At 48.0% G+C, this 17,469-nt stretch overlaps 1 protein-coding gene across 3 annotated transcripts in view; it reads left to right on the top strand.

The window, feature by feature from the left end:
• The first annotated feature begins 252 nt into the window (after positions 1-252).
• Positions 253-17,469, top strand: part of crim1 (cysteine rich transmembrane BMP regulator 1 (chordin-like)) — a 36,874-nt gene continuing 19,657 nt past the window's right edge. For 2 of the 3 annotated variants that reach the window (XM_034575808.1, XM_034575805.1), the window contains exons 1-4: positions 254-932; positions 5,097-5,258; positions 5,498-5,671; positions 14,120-14,362. In XM_034575808.1, coding sequence (XP_034431699.1) covers positions 635-932; positions 5,097-5,258; positions 5,498-5,671; positions 14,120-14,362 — 877 coding nt within the window. In that variant the 5' untranslated portion in view covers positions 254-634. Of the gene's footprint in view, positions 933-5,096; positions 5,259-5,497; positions 5,672-14,119; positions 14,363-17,469 lie in introns of all 3 variants that reach the window. The other variant, XM_034575807.1, reaches the window with a different exon arrangement.

Raw genomic sequence — 17,469 nt, 5'->3', positions numbered from 1 at the left:
TGGATTTGGCTTATTCGTGTCCCACTTCTTGAACATATTAAAATGCTGTAAACTGTCGCTATTTGTCTTATTTGCAAAGCACGCAAAATAAAAGGGGAACACACATTGAAGACATCCAAAGTTGCATCATTGCGCAACCCCGGAGACGGAGATAAATCAGTTCAAATCCTCCCTCCTTTCGCTCCTTGTGACTGGTCGGCTCCTGTGTCAGTCAGGGGGAGGGGTGCACCGCTAATTTCTATATGCCTGTATGTCAAATCAGGGCTCATATTGCGCTCCCGTGTGCGCCTGTCAGCAGCAGCGAGAACCCAGTGGACGTGCACCAGCCTCGGTCCAGGGATTTCTGTGCGTACTCAACCCGACGAGACGCCTGGGACGCGCGTCTCTACCTGTTTGCGCTGAACTGGATACTGTGGTGCCACCTCACGCATCCGCACACTTCAGACTTCCTTTCCTCTTTGAAGCGAGCTGCTGCGTAATGAACAGCGCGCCCGAGGGAAGAGCCATCACCAAACTTTAAAGGGAGACTTTGCAACTTCACTGGGAGCAGTGCGCAGCTCATCACTTGACAGGAGCGCGGATCATTTCTCTGGGAAACTTTAAAACAGGGGACTCTTTTTTTGGGTGGAAAAACATGTTCAGCAAGTGCTCCGTTGTGTTGTTGAGCGTCCTCGTTCTGGCGCGGGCGCTCTCCGCTCACGAGTGCACGCCGTGCAACCTCCGGACCTGTCCGCTGAAAGCCGCGCACGGCTGCGAGGGTGGCCGGACCTTGGCCCGGGATCCGTGCGGATGCTGCGACCAGTGCGCCCGCCTGGAGTGGGAGCCCTGCGGCGGACAGGACTGGGCGCACGGCTACTGCGCCCTGGGGCTGACGTGCGCCTCTGTCAACGGATCCGGAGCGGCCACCATCCCTGAGATCGGAGTGTGTAAAGGTGGGTAGAAGTGAATGTGTGTCGTGTGAGGCTGATTTAAAACGACTGGGCTATTTTGTGTAATCATTTTATAGAAAACCATAAGCGGAGATCCAATAAAAAAAGGAAAGCTGTTGATGTTGTTGAGTGTGCCACAAAAGAGCAGCAGGCAGCCATCCCCTTCTTTCTAAGTGTTTTGAGGTCACGACTATTCAAGTGTCAGTCCGGTCCTGACTGCTGGGACTATGTGTCACTGTTTACCTTGTCTCTCCGGCTGCCTGGAGCTGCTGCCCAGGTCTGAGGGGGCTCTTGACTGCCAGGAGAGGAGTCATGTTCAGCTGCTCTTTCTCCCTCCTCAATGCTTCATTCACTTTCAGCTCAGAAGGCTGACAATAAGTTTGGCAGCAGTGGTGTTGGCCCTAGTAGGTCCTGTGCTTCTTCTCTTGCCTCGCAGCTCAAGCAGACATTCCCATGTAGGCAGTGAATTGAGATGAGACAAAAAAAAAAAAATGACTGGTTGAATCTGTGTGAGGGTGAAATTGTGGTTCTCTGTGGTGTGGCCGACAATAATTGTGTGGGCACTCTTGCAACACACTGTAATTGAAGGAATAAATTGCCCCCTTTCTTGTCGGTACTGTTTGTGTGTGACTCAGAAGTGTAATGGTTTGACAGCACGATTACGAAAGTCCCCCAGCAGATTTTCATTTGCAACCCTGTGACGCAGCAGAGTTGTATATGGTTCGGTTCCTGCCAAGCAGAGCTGGGCTGTTACACTGTGGATTTGCTCATTTTTACGCACGATTTGAGCAACTTTCTGAACTTCAAAGAGATGTGTGAGGGGTGTCAGGTTCGGCGCGGTTAATGGAGTAAGTTGCAACGGCGTTCCCCTGGGGAAGAAATACCCAGTAGGAGGACCCCCCTGCAGCCCCTCCACCTGCATTCTGTCCGGTCTGTTTGGGGATGATTGAAGAGGACTGACAGGACTGTAGAGAGTAAGCAGCTCTCAGTGTGTGTCTGGATCCCCTGACCCTGCCCTCCCATCATCTATCCGTGGGGTGGTCCTAGTCAGGGCACCGCTAGGTTTTTCCAGGGGTCTCCGGCCCCCAGGCCATCCCAGGAGACGCTGCTGCTGATTGTACCCCGTGTACCGGCTATAGGCTGGCGTCTGGAGGGCATCTCTGCAAATTAACAGCTTTGGGCCGAGTTGGAGGCCTAATGGCTCCTCTGATTGAGTCGTGCCTCTGGTCCTGTGGCCCCAGGGACCTTGGAGCATGCCGCTGACCCCTAAATCAGGCACATACACACGCAACCCCACTCTCCCAGAGGGTACTAGGTGGGGGTAAATCAACACCTCCGAGTGTGTTTTCAGGGGCCACGGTAGGCAGGCTGCTGGAGGCTGATCCCAGATTTCCCTCCTCAAGCTGCAAGGGTCTTAAAGTGATTAGACTCGCAATCAGGAGTAGGGGGTAAATGTTTCCGCTTTCTGATCCCCTGCCTCTATGCTCACAGTTTTGATTTTCTGGGTGGTCAGAATCTGTTCGCTTGGGGATGCAGCAACTTTAAAGCACAGGTGACATATTACATGAAATGAATATCTTCGTAACGTGCTAAGAGTCAGCTTTTATTCTCATCTTGTCAAGAACGAAAAGCTTATTGGAAACAACAAATAAAATCATTCCGGGCTCCTGATGCCCAGGGGGAAGCTGCAATATTCATTGGACAATTAATTTTCCAGATTTGGAAAATGTTATGTAAGACACCGCTGTCCAAAAGGAATAAGACATGAATTGTTATCTATTGTCTTTTTAAATCAAGGAAGTATTTAATTCAATGTGTTGTGTCCAGCAAATTCAATGCTTTTAAGGGTGAAATAATGATTGCCTCAGACGCCAAACAAAAAGGTTGTAGCTTGCCAAAAACGATACTTAGGACATTCAAATCAAGTTTTCTCATGGAGGAGTTCGGTATTTAAATGTGGAAGCTGACAAAAAAGCGAATGAAACATAGCAGCTTGTGTCCGTCTCCCCTCTGAAACAGTCTCATGAGCCTTCAAGCACCTGTTTTCAGAGAGAGATCTTAGCTGTTTCACTGCGTCATTCCTGCTTCAGCGATCAGCCGCTTCGTCAGGTGAAATCATCGAGTCTCTGCAGCTGAATGATTTGTTTTGATGTCCTCATTGTATTTTTTCTCTCTGTCCCTCCCACACAGACTTTCCCCCAAGCTCCAGAGGCACTTACCATACCACGTAACATGAGTGTCTGTCTTACAGGAACGTTATGTCCACTGCCCTCCTTCGTATGCCTTCCACTTCTCCGGTATTATCTAATGTTTCAAAGACTTCCTTTTTAGCTCGCTATCAGCCAGAGGGCCTCCAGAGGTCAGCTTTCCCATCCTGGCTCTGGATGCCAAGACAAGCAGTCTCAGTGGCTGAGAGAGGAATCCTCCTGGGATGAAGCCATGGACCTTGGCTAGAGTCATGCCGGGCCAGATAATAGATAATCAGGCTAGACCAGATCAGAGCTGGGTCAGGCTGACGGGGACGAGGCTGATACAAACAGCTCATAACAAACTCGGCTCACTGGAGTCAAGCTAACAACAGCGAACGAGACAATGTTTTCAGTGTCCAGGCTTTCATTCATTGTTCTGTCTCCTGTACCTCATTTTCTTCGTGCCGCATTTAGCCCCCGACACATTCTACCACCGACTCAAATGAAAATACCCTCCCAGGCACAGGAAAGCCTCTGGTTGGAAAATATGTGGAGGTGAGGATCATTTTAAGGTGAAAGGAAATCACAGGGAAAGTTTCGGTGCGGTTTATTGAAAAGGCTGCTTGTGCTTTGCCAGTCTCGCTGGCCGTCTGTGAGAGCTATTAACAGCGCTGGCTGGCTCAGGTTGAAGGTATCGTTACCATCATTTCTTTCATTGGCTGCTGTTTACCACAGGGCCGGTTAGTGTCCCGCCTCACCCAGGAGGCGTCCACATCATCCGCCCGAGGATACATGTTTCTGCAGTCGCATTGACTCACTTCATCATGTGAAGTTCATTACAATAAAGAGACAGGCCCCTTCCCATAGCAGAATATCTGTTTTAGATTAACGTGGATCAACACATGTGTTTTATTATGATTTACATCATTTAAAAGCAAAGCAGTGGAATTCCAATCCTTTCCAATCACTTGGCGTCATCCTGCTTTTGTTTCTCTGACCCCTAACTGCCAATGAGAAGGATTCTCATTTTACAAGGCCTCATTTCAGGTGGGATCACAACGGCAGTCAGGTAAATATGCCATGCGGTTGTTCCGTGTTTGTCTTGGATAGTTAAACCTTTTCCTCCTGTGCATTGTTCTGGTGCGTCGCTGTTTGGAGAAGAAAGCCTGAGTATTATGATAAGCTCCAATCACGCTTCCACACTGTTGATTTGAGGCCTGGGAGCTAAATGCTCGGGAAGGGGTTACTCGCTGTTACAGTTGGTCTCATCCTGTTTACTCTGCTGCCACTCGTACTGCTTCTTGAATGACTACGATGGAGGGTAATTTGAGGGTATACGTGTGTGTATTTATGCATGGATGTGAAAGTAAGACTATGAATGAAGTGTATGTTGGGGCCCTTTAATCCCAGGGTTTTGATGGTTATTCAGCTCACATGGCTATAACGTGACACATTATACCCTCGCACATTCCTTCCTATTGTACGATTTTTTCATCCAAGTCTTGATGTGCCATCTCGGGTGGGGTGGGGGCACCGGGGATAAGGCTCACAGGGGCGGATGAACAATATGTGGGTATGGTGCAAGTGGCTTTGGTACAGAAGAGGCGTTGCGGGGAACAGCAGATGGAAGCCCTGGGAGGGCCCCATGCTGTGGAACAAAAGCAAACAAATGGGCTCAATGGCTCCAGTAGCGTGGCACGACGAGGAGGGAGGAGAGATGGCAGCCCAGAAACACACTGGTCAGCTCAGCAACTGTTGTGCCAGGGGCAATGTGTCGCAATGAAAGCTGTAAGCTGGCCAACCCCTCAGCACTTTTGGGAAATCACAACTTCTGGCACATTTTCGCCTTGTGATTACACTTAACCTGTTATTCTGTCGGATTTAATCACTGTCAAGATGACTATAGAGGATAAGAGAGTCCAAGTGAGAAGTTCATGTCCTCTCCTTATCCTCTGTTCTCCGTTTCTGTCCCCCACAGTGCTCCCCGGCCATCCGGAGGCAGGCCTGGAGGACGACCGCTGTCCCCTGATGACGGGCTGCGACAGGGCCGGAGGACAGTGTGTGTGCGATGCCCGCCACTCCTGCTTGGGCTCTTTCACGTACCCAGACCAAGAAACCTGCATGAAGACCAGCAAGTCAGGTGAGCCCTCTCCTCGCATTGCAACCACACAAGCACAGGATCTCAGAGCTAGCGGGAATAATGCTGTCCATTGAGAGGAGCTAATCCATAACAGATGTGGCTCTGAGGTGACTAATACTACTTACATATCATAGTGATGACACACATGCTGAGGCTTTGTCTCGTGGTTCCCCTACTCACTCTTGAGTGGTGCCATTGTGTGTGACTCACGGATTTGTGTGTTCACGGTTGGATTTCAGAGGGTCGGAGGCACGAGCACCGGGAGAGACACAGAGAGAAGTATGTGGGACCATCCAACCCGGCCTGCATGTTCTCCGGGTGTAACCTGACCGCTGAGGGCTGTGTGTGCGAGTCTCAGAGCTGCCACCACCACTTCGCCTACATCAACCGCAGCCAGTGCCAGGAAGCCGCAGGTAACCCTCTAATGACCCGCGACTGGAAGTGACAACCACACAGCAGCCGACCAGTAACTGCTCAGCTCAAGTTATTTAGATATACAGAGTTATAAGTCTGAAACAAGCTCTGCATCCACTAAGTTACTTCTCTGTTTAGTAAGAGCATTGGTATAGAATCCACTACAGACGTGTCTACTGAAGTTGTTCTCTTCTCACATACAAATCACCTCTGAGTGGAACATGCAGCCTCAGCGTTTCTCATGTCCCAACTCGTTATGTCTGAGGAGAAGCATATTGTCACCGACCAATGACAACCCTATGAGTCAAATTTTGGTAACCTTTAAGTTTAAGGAACATTTTGAATTTCAAGTGCTAAAATCTGTGTGTACTTATTCTACCTGAATAGTTGCACGGTGCTATTTTCCACCTGTAAAAGCTAAACATGCGCAGCATTTCCCATCAAGGCTACAAACACACTACTATGTTTTTAAAATGCGTCACTGTTTGGGGTGCCTGCTAGCTCACCTGGCAGTGCAGACTCTCTGCATGCGGAGACTTGAGTCCTCATTTAGCGACCACAGGCTCAGTTCCGACATCTTTCTCCGTTTCATGCTTCCTGTCCTGTCAATAAAGGCAAAATGCCAGAAAAAAAAAAAGCATCGCTGTTGCTTCCTTAACAGCTGGTATCCCCACTACTCTGGAGTTTTCAAGCACCTATGGAGAAGTTTGAAAACGCTGCTGGGCCCATTTTAGTTCAAAAACTCAGAGGCTTTGTTGTAGTATGGAAAAAAAACTAAGGAGTTTGGACACGATGATGCAGACTCCTGATAGGTTCCTATCAGTCATGACTCAACTACCAGCGGTGAAAGCAAAAATGATGTAAACTTTCATCAACAGTTCCACCTCATCATCAGTCCAAGAAAAGTAATCCCTCGTCTTGCTTTTCACCATATTTGTATGGATGGTGATTATTACTTGTTTTAAAACACCATTTTAAAACAAACACATATCAGCGTGGATGACGTGCAGAGCGTAATAAATTGAATGGAAGAGGAGGAGAAGGGAGAGGAAAAACAAGAGCGAAAGATTGATGTCATGAAAGAAAACACGAGAGAGAGATGTTGAGAGGGAAAGGAGAGAAGGTGTGAACCTCAATGACGGAGAATGCCTCCATGTAAAAAGGAGTTGTTGAGAATGCTGATGGATATATGAAGTGTTGCAGATCGTCAGGCACAGGGGGACGATTTTAACGTGTAAATGTGTGAGTGGGATGAATGTTTCTTTTGTGCAGGAGGGAGAAAAAGGAGAAAAGAGTAGATGAATGTGTGATTACCTCCACCTCTTAGCTCGCTCCCTGACTGACACTTGTGAGTGAAAGATGTTACCGCCGGCGCAGTGAGTTAAGTTTCCTCATTTGGATCGTGAGGTATCTGGTAGATATAGACAGGCGTTAAGTGTCGGCTGCCTCCTGACTGACATTTGCAAAATAGGACAGCACAGGGTGAACCCTCTGAACCTCTGTGTACATGTGTGGTGAACCTGTTCCCACTGAACATGCTTTTAAAAGAACAAAAGGAGTTTGGTGCTTTGGCGAAAAGATTTTAGTCCAAAACATGTGACTGCTTATGTTTTTATCCACATGTTTCTCTCCCTGTAATACTCAAGGTTCTGCCTCTGTGCAGTTTGCTGACATTTCACTTGGAGAACAGCTCTTTAGCTACCGTGTCTTGCAATGTGCCATGGAGACATTTAGGAGATTATTTAAGCCGTTTTCAGACATTAACTCTGGAAAATGTCCGGACAATTGGGTCTGTACTTTCTGCGGACTTTGCCTTTCACTTATAAACAACTCAGCAGGAGATTATCTAGGTTAAACCTGTTCACAACAGGGAAATCTGGCATCTGGGTAGAGCATGCAGCAGGCAGGACAATACATATAAATTCTACATGTTTATGCGGCACCGGCATCAGACCGTATTACCAAAAGTTCTTTCTAAGTTGACTTCTCCTTCAGCGTCTTCTACATGTCACCTCTTTTTCATTTGGAGATATTTGTTTTGTTTTTTTCGTCGACACACCCACTTGCTCGCTGCAAATTTCCCAGATACTTTCCCGCTGTATTCTCACGTGGTCTCATTTGGACTTTTTTAATTTCAGGAAAATATCCTTCAGTGCATCTCGCAGTCGGAAAATTACACATTGAGATTGTAGCAGAACATTTACAGTACAGCTGTGTGGATGCTCGCCTCGAGCAATTTACTCAGTAAATCCCACAGGAAGTAGGCTCATCAGACAAGATATTGTTTAGACATATCATCGCTGAAGTCTAGCGTTGCGATGAAAGACGCACTGTTAGCCTTCTGTGTTTTGTAACCGCCGCATCTCAAAGTCAGAGCCCAAATGGGTGACAGTTTCAACTTGCACCAGTGAAAACTGTAAACAACATTTTTCAGCAGCTTATGAGTTCTCACCGCAGCACACACCCACCCCTTCTGATGGCCCCTCATTAAGTAAGAGACCAGGATATGTGTGTCTGCCGCTGTCTGTAAGAATGTGGAATGATGCACACATGCGCGTGCTTCGATGTGTTTTGTATATCATCACGTGTGTGTAATGAGGAGCATGTATATGTGAGAAGAGCATCCGAGCCTGCATGTCTGCGTCCGCGCACGTGTATGTCTGTGTGCGATAATGATCTTGTTTGTCTCCATGTCTGGGCAGAGATTTTCCTTTTGTCTGTCATCAGCAGGAGCTTCCTCTGTGACGGGCCGGGACTCTGTGGTCCGGATCTTATTCGCTGGTGACAGTGTCCATCAATCCCTCGTTGTCTTTGGATGCGAGCAGTTTAGAGTCTGGAAGCAAACGTGTCCTGTAAACTTGCTCTCAAGGCTCCAGAGCCACGCTTACTGCGCTTGTCTTCATGTGCATTGAAGCAGACCTTGTGTCCCAACACTTGATGAAACCTTCAGGCTACATCCATACCGGCAGTGGTATGCTACGGATACGCCTGGCATCCACACTACTTAGGAGTTTTAGAGCTGCTAAAACAGAGAAATTTGGAAACGCTGCTGGGTCCCGTTTTAGTCTGAAAACTCCAGGGCTGCAATTTAGTCGGGCAGAAACTGAGATGTAAACAATCGCTTGCTGATTGGGTCTTGTCGGTGAAGACGGAGCCTTTGCTGATTCGTCAGGGTCCTATCACATGACCCCCCTTTCAGAGGAAGCAACTGGCATTAGCCTCAGCTACCAGTGTAGAACACAACATGGATAAACAAGTTATAAGCGGTTGCTAACAGCTGCCTTGCAGTTAAATTCTACATTCTATTTGAGCAATCTGCTACAAATCCCATGTCTAGCAGTTTGCACTTGCCTTCCTGTTGAGACTGGCATGCACTTGCGCGGTGCACTCGAGTGGTCACATGATATATGCTTATGCTTATATATATGCTGGGATTAGAACTGATATGGAGCCAAAATAACACTTGTGTGGACAGAGATTGTTTTGTTTTAAAATGCAGTTTTACAAACAAAAACCTAGTTGTATGAATGAAGCCCCAATCTCACACATGGAGGTAGTTTGGCCTTTCACTTTCCCTCTGACTCACTCGCTTCTCACTGGTCCGTTCATCCCTAAAAGCTGTGACTCACCGTGAGCTGTTAAAACTCAACATCTTTTCCGCCTCATCGCTGCTTCATCACCTAACTTTGCCTCTTGCCCTGTCAGTGGGAGAATGTTCTCGGCATGGTGCTGGTGTACTTTGGCTGCAAACGTTCAATCAGAACTCCAGACGTATCAGCCACATGTCAGGGAGTTAAAGAGGATGTGATAAGTGAAGGAGAAGGAGGAGGAGGAGGAGGAGGAGGGGGGAGGCAGTCGCAGGAAGACAGGAAAATCGAAACTGAGGCCTGGCCGTTTTGTTGAGGTATTTGTGTCAAGTACAGGCCCCAGAGTCTTGGTTGGGTGGTGTTTGGTAATTTTACACTCTAGGATAGTTTACATATTTCATTCACGATAAGGCCCCTGCTGCTATTTCGGAGGAATTCTGTTGTTCACTGACAGGAAGAAGCAGCAGCAGCCTTCAGCAGACAGGGAGGTGCTGCCCGCTACAATGTCATGACACGAACCGACTTGTTCCCACAATTCTCCTTGCCCACCTATGCCACCTCCATCCTGCCTTTCCCCTGCCCCAGTGAAAGGAATGTTAGTTCTGCTTCTCTGCAGCCTCTTTGTGGCAGGGCGATTACTGGCCGAGCCAGACCGCCACTGGCTGAAAGGGGCGCTAGACGTCTCGGTGGCGTGTGTTTGTGCACCGTCTGCGTAAGCTGTTGTGCCCTGCGAGCTGCTCGTTTCCCAGCGTGTGTGTGTATTTGTGTGTGTGAGTGTGTGGGTAGTGATTTCAAAGAGGAAACAAAACTCTTGTGTGACAATCAACACAAAGAACTTCCCTTTAAGGCATGTTGGGATTGCTCTCAACCCACTCACTACTCACGGTCAGCCGCGGACCAAACCAGCCAGCGTCAACATTCCTGCATGTCCGACCTTCTCTCCATTCACTAAATCTAGACCTTAAACCTCAGTTTATTGACCCAACCACCTTAATAAATCAAAGATACCCAGACTGCAGCTAAATCCAACTCCTGTTGTTCCCAGACCTATTTCTGATATCAGCGGCTATTCTTTCCCCTTTTTTCCCTTAAAGGGAACAGACATATTGCCAAAATCCATACATAACTCAACTGCCTTTACCACAATTTATTCAACAGCTGTCCTCACCCCAGGTCTCCCATGGAGTGTTTTCTACATTTGCTACAGATCAGGGCAGAGGTATTGTGTCCTCTGAGGGACAGTACACGTGACGGTTTCGATTTGCTTTCCATTGCTTTATGTAAAGTACCCTGGAGCGGAGAATGTTCACTCTTTTCATATGCAATTGTGCCAGATATGATGATAGAGCATGTGTGGTGTTTCTCTCTGGACGGACCCTTTATGCTGATAGAATTCCCATGCGCTCTCTATCGTTGGCCCTAATCTTATTGGCCATCTGACGTGAAGGAAAGGGTGTGCTTCAATGGAATGCGCAAATGCTATGTACACTCGCGATCCACACACAAACACACACACACATACATGAATACATCTTTGTCAAAATGTGCATCTACACGTGGATAATCTCATGACCTCACCCAAACATGCTCATTCACAGCTGTAGCGGCGTTTCTTAAGACCCTGAGATCACGTTTTTCATCTGCAAATATTTAGCCTCAGTGTGAGAGAGCCAGACGTGCAGGCAGCAGATGCAGGCCTGCTGGCTGCTGCGTGCCTACGCCCGGCCGCCGCGGGCTTCTGACCACGGTGTGAAGTCCTTCCAGGTGACCCCAGTCTGTGCCTTTCAACCTGGACCACCTCCCAGACCTACTCCACGGTCCTCACAAATACTCTCACACACGCTGACACAAACAGGGAACAATGCTTACTCTCTCAGCTGTAACTGCTGGTGGGCACTGGGCCAGACCCCCACAGCTTTTTACGTGAGAGACGGCCCCGATGCGTCCCTTCGCGGAGCAACTTTATAAAACCTGAGGACAGACCAGAAACCCACGGAGGGCAGCTGGACTGAGACAGCTTTGTTCTCCGCTGACTTGCTTCCAAAGTCAGTCGGTGAACAGAACTCACATTGTGCGCTTTTTCCATGAGTAAACTCAGGCTGTCAACACAGCGTCCTCTGCCTGGCTGAGCCGCTCCGGTTCGGAGAAAGACTGCGCTCCTTGTATCCGAGCTTAAAGGGAAGAAAAAACCCATTTAGAAAGGAGGTGTTTTTCTTTCTTCAATGAGCCGCTGCGTTGCCAGAAATATGCATTGTTTACAAAAGAGGCTATTCTGTGGTAATGAAGCAATTTCCTCATCCCACCTCTTCCAGACCAGTGGCAGGTGTGTGGGGCTGGGAGGTGGGGGCCTGTATATTGTCTGCTGGTCGTGCATTGAGGTCAAAGGTTTCCCATTCTTTGCTATCTTACATTTTTACAAGAGCACATGTTGCCTAATCTGGAGAGAGAGTTTATCAACCAAACCAGATCAGGCCTTTTGTGTTTGTGCAAGCTGGAGTATGGCCACCATTGTGATATGAAGATTGGTTCTGTGGCTGCTGACTCACTAATTACAGCCATTTATGCTCAAAGATACAACCCAAACAGCACTGGATGAAATCCATTTGCTGCTGACTCTTTCCACCCTTTCTTCTGTCTGCCTACTGGGCTTACAAATGTGCCTGCTAGAAAATGATATTAATTGGACCTGCAAGGGCTGGACCATTTCCACAGATGGATACAATTCTATTAATTTAAATGACAATGGAAAGTCTGCCAGCTGCTTTTCCCAGCGCACTCTAACCCCACCCATTATCACAAGTGAAAGAGTAATCATCCTTCTCTGCGACACATACAAGACACATAATGTGTTTTTCAGTGCAGAACGTTGTGCAAGATCGTCCCATGGCATTAATATACGGCTTTAAAAGGTGTGAGGTTTTCATATGCAAAACCAGTCCTCAACTGAGCAGCAGCAGGGTACGTCACACTTTATTGGAAGTAAAACATTCGCCAATCAGTGCTTCCAACTGAAGTGTATTTAACTCCAGCATCGGAATCTGGCCAAAAAACCGTTAAAATGTTTGTAGCCTCTCTCAATTCAGGGGGTTCGCCCTCATTTTCTATGACACCATTCAGCTCAAAGTTCATCAATGAGAGCTTTGTGGTAGCCTCACTGTTCCCAGGTTGCTTGGGTAAACAGTACATTACAGATACACTCACTCTATTTATCTGGAACCAGCTAAATTCAATGTTTCCCTTATCCTCGATTTCATCTGTTAGAAATATTATCGCCGCACGCCAAAGCACAGCGGTCACACTCTCACAGCCCCCCTCTCCTCCCTGTTTATTCTGGGTCAGGTAGACATCAAATAACCAGACAATTTATCTAATAAACCTGGAGCTTATCTGGAGCTGAAGACTGGCAGAGCAATACTATTATCATGGGATCAGAAGTCTGGACCCCAACTGCTCACCGGTTCAGTTCCCTGATCTGGTGGCAAAACTAAGAGGGATCCACTTACAGGTCTTCAAATGTCAGGGATGAGGCACATCCTCCGAGAGACTTGTGTTGCACAGTGGAGCCAGCGGTCTGGGAAGACCATCAACAAGACTCAAAGCTTCTGGAAAACACGGCCAAAACCCTGAGTGCTGTTTCGCAACCTCAGCCCGTATCATTCCCTCTCCTCAAAAACCATATGTATGCAAAGATTCTCAAGTATTCCTCACAAGTAAATCATAATCCACCTCATTTAATGATTCAATTTTATGAGGCAGCTGTTCATCGACACGTTTCCTCCTTTAAATGTCACTGGTGATTTAAACTTGACGCACAATGAAAAGATTTTCCTCATATCCATCCATAATCTCTGTGCTTGTCAACGCCGTCTTTCCTCTCTTTCTTTTCAGCGTTCATAGTGCCACAAAAGCTGCTTGTACTGTGCTTACAGCTGGGAAATGACTTAGTGACTGACAATTACAGGACAGAGCGCGGGTCTGCTCTCGCCAATCCCTCTCTTCTACCTGCACTGTATACATTACAGTGACACTGAGAACCAAAACAAACACGTTTGGGTAATCTAATCTTTGTGAGGTGGCTACTGTTCTCATACAATGTCTGTACAGAGGGGCGCTTCATTTTCTTTTCCTGAACAGGCTCCAAAATACACCCCTGAGCCCCTTGCCCATTTCCAGTACCCCTGCACCTCTCCCCCCCTCCCCCCTAACAAGGGGTATCACAGCTATTATGTTGGCTCTGGCAAATGAATAGACAAACACGTCCTGGTATGCTAAGTGAAGGGGTGATTCTCAACTGCCAAGAAGAAAGACTCTGTTGAAAGTTGGCTGTTATTAATGACTGGTTTTCGAGTGTGAGGGGCTGTTTGGATTGGGAGCCGGTCGGGCCCGGCCGGGTGGGATCAGAGGAGTGTAGACAGGATATGCAGAGAGAGCCTTGTCGTGTCTGGAGCGCGGCTCTCACTTCTCTGACAGGATGCTTTAAAGCTGTCGCAGGCTGAAGTGGGGATCTGATGACTGCGCACAAGAGTTTGTGTTGGGTGGCTGTGTGAACCCAGCTCTAAGACCGTAACACGAGCAGCGCTGTTCTGAAGTGGCTCAACTGACATAGCGAGGAGGAGGCCACCCTCACACACACACGCACATGCACACAACCCTTCCTCCTGCTGGAGAACACAGCCCGCACTGTCAGAGCCTAGAGCAGAGCCCAGAACGTGGTGTTGCAGAATCTCTTGCACATGAAGCATGAAAAGGAAAAAGATGCCCAATCTGTATCCCTGTTTTTTTTTTTTCTTGCATATTGTGTTTGCTGCATTACCCACCTGTGTCTCAAAGTGAACATGCATCCATATCTGTGTGTTTCAGAGGAGCTGAGGTGTGCTGGGGTGACGTGTCCTGCTCTGCAGGTGCCCTCCTGCCCCCACGGATCAGTCCTGACCAAGAGCTACACGCCCCCTGCTGGCTGCTGTCCCTCCATTCCTCCCCAGTGCACCTGCGACCTCCACGCCTGCCACAAGCCGCAGTGCCATGGCGGACAGCGAGCCGTGCCGCTCAGCCAGGCCAGCGGTCTGCCTGGAAACTGCTGTGATGTGTTTGAGTGCCAGAAAGGTGATTAAGCTGAACTGCACGCTACGCAATCTGTTTCGATTGGTCTCCCGCCGAGGGTAGCAATGGCACAGTTGGTGTGAGATTCATCGCCTTCGAGGAGGCAATTACTTCCCTCAGAGTGAGGCTTTCCTCCCCGCTGACCAAATGTCCGCAGATGAAAAAGAAAGTAGCTGATTGGATAATTACTGTTGGGCTGTTTATCAGGCTCAGCCAGTGCCTCCCATGGTTCCAAGATAATCTTTTTTGGGGTGTAGCTGCAAGCATTTTTATTGCTCAAAGGTATTTTAAATGCAATGAGCCTTTCAAAGCAGATTGATGGTTGGAAATGTGTGTGTGCACCACTTTCTCAACAGGTAAGAAAGAGGCAGAAGAAATTATAGAGAAAAAGAGAAGTGATAGAGAGAGAGAGCCGAGGTTGATCACACACAGGGAGACTTCAGTTCTCTCTGTCGTGGTCCAGAGTAAACCAGGAGATTCAGGAAGGCAGGGAGGGGATCTGCGGTATTGGTCTGTTTGCTTTGCGATCCCAACAAATATTCGCTGTTTTACCAACAGAACAAATTCCCATTCTGGCCCCTCCACATATATAAATGAGTGCCGTGTCCCGGAATTAATGGACTTAACGAGCCCAGTGACCAGAGAAGTGCTTAGGCTACAAATTTGCTCAACAGAAGTGCAGTGTCAAAGGGTTCCTGTCTGGTCACACATCCAAAGGGAAAAGGTTCAACAGTTCATTGATGGGAATGCTTTTTATGTGCTCCAGTCTGTCAGTGGGGAGGGTAATCGAGTCCGGCAGGCCAGCGGGGTCTGAACGGCAGCCGTGGGGGCCATGGGATCAGTGTTTTGATAACAAGTGTCTGCTGCTCTTTGGGCCCGGGGCTTGATGCCTTTTGTGCTGCCCCCACCGTACATTAGGCCTGCATGACTGCACTGCGTGTCAGAGAGCTCCACAGACAGGGACACGGACAAGGACACACACTGGGCTCCCTAGTCACCTCCCCCTGTCCTATAGAGGCCTCTTAGAACTTGGGAGGTACTGTAACCAACACATGCTAACTTGCTTTCAAATGCCATCCCTGTTCTGTGATGGAACATACCACTGTCTGGCTCGGACTGATTAACTTGTTTCCATTTCCCACTTGGCAATGGGCTCATATTCAGCCAGGGTCAGTGTGTGCACTGACAATAAGCCCCACCTGTGTGTTTTAGCCGGCGTTGACAATAGACTCTTTCCACTGTTGGCTGGAGAGTGGCTGTATCTGGGTGGCAGAGTGAACCCAGCACCACCATCCTCACCGGACGTCATCTGATGCTACAGATGATCCAGTTGGATCTTGTTTAGCTGTGGTCCGCTGTTGTTTAAAACATTAGCTGGCACAAAATTGGCAAACGTCCCCTGTGGTCAGCCCTGGGTAGAGGGCAGGTTCATGACTGCACATGTTCCTTTGAGATTTACGCCGGCGTTAAACAATGAGGCTGAGATCACCACACTAATCGCTTTCCTGCAGCTCAGCCTGAGTTTGTTATAAACAGCCATTTCATTTTCTTGAGCGGTGGTGTTTGTAACATTAGTTAAACTCTGTTTCCAAATTGTCAACGGTTATTCTGAACTGATCAAACATATCACTGTAATGTTTATAAATCACATCATTATTTATGTGTAGTCATGTCTTGTTTCCCATTGCGGGTTTTGTTGCCTGTAAACCGCAAGAAGCACCAGTATGACAGTCCATTATGAATGGTTTAGACAGAGTCGGGCCAGTGTTTTATGGCCCATCCATCGCCGCATCCAATCCTCACCTCAATTTAGAGAAGACTGAACATCACAAAGCATGACTGGAATTTTAGACTAGAAGTTGTTTTAGGGATTACCGTTGACAAACACTGCAGAAATCACATGTGAGACTCGCCTCATGTGACTTCCTGTTGCTTCTGTGAGTGTTGAAAAACGTCGCTCTCGCCTTTCGATTCGAGCCAGTGCTTATTGCATTTTCTCTGCCTGGTTTTTCCTGCACGCGAGGAAGGGGTGGCAGGAATACCGACCACGAGAGAGGAAGAGGGCCAAGGGGATGGAACCGAGAGTGGGAGCGAGGAAGAGAATAAAAGAACAAATCCCCCACTCCACTTTCAACTCGGTTGGCCCACCTGCTTTGTATTAAGAGTGCAGCGCTGGTTGTCGGGAGGCACGAGGTCATCGGTGCAGACAGTCTGCGCTCAAAGACTTTGGCATACAGATGCCGCCGTAAGCTCCGCTCTCATTTATAGAAACCACTGGCTCCACATCTGCTCACATCTGCGCAATACATTTACACACTTAACTAGTGTAGCTACTCCTCAACGAGTCTGGAGGTTTCTTACATAACCACATTGCCTCACTTCCCTCATGTCGAGTGTGTTTGATGAGAAGTTGCCGTGTGGTTATTGAAGATCAAGCCACTGTGGTGCATTTGAATGAGCGGTGTGGCATTACCATAGAGATGTCATGCTGTAATCTTCTTTTTCGTCGGCCACAAAACTAGCATCATTTTTTTATTTAATGATTGATTACATTTCATCTTGTATAAATTGTGACTGAGAATGTGTCTTTGTTTTTTTCTCATCCACACACATACTGGAGGTTGGATACCCAACCCGAGCCTGTTTGGACATTCGTGTATTGACAGAGATTTTGAAATGATATTTGGCCAAAGGGTGGGTTCGACATTGGCTGGGCTAGGTACCTGATTTTTTTACACTGCACATGCTCTGTAATTGGGTAAAACATCGGGCTTGGGTCGGGTCCGGACACAAAAAACAAAATGCCTGCTTCGTCCTTGTCGGGCTCTGTTAGTTCTCTCTCTGGCTCGGACTTGATCAAACAGAGAACGGCATTCCGGGCCGCAATCCATAACCCACTCATTTAATAATCAAATTACATTATGGGTGCAATGATTAGGTCAAGGTTTTCCCGTAGGTGTTCTGTCTTTGCTAGCCCACCTGTCTAAACATACGATCAGTAAGCTCATTCTATTTCCTAGTAGGGGGGATTCAGTCAAAAGACGTTCAATGTGCTTGGATGCTTTTGGGGAATTTGGGCCAACGTTGATTGACTCCACCTGCCACCAGCA

The sequence above is a fragment of the Hippoglossus hippoglossus genome, chromosome 22 (genome assembly GCF_009819705.1).
Source record: "Hippoglossus hippoglossus isolate fHipHip1 chromosome 22, fHipHip1.pri, whole genome shotgun sequence".
NCBI classification, from domain to species: Eukaryota; Metazoa; Chordata; class Actinopteri; order Pleuronectiformes; family Pleuronectidae; genus Hippoglossus; species Hippoglossus hippoglossus.
Note: the sequence above shows the minus strand (reverse complement) of the source record. Positions and strands in the feature narration are given on the sequence as shown.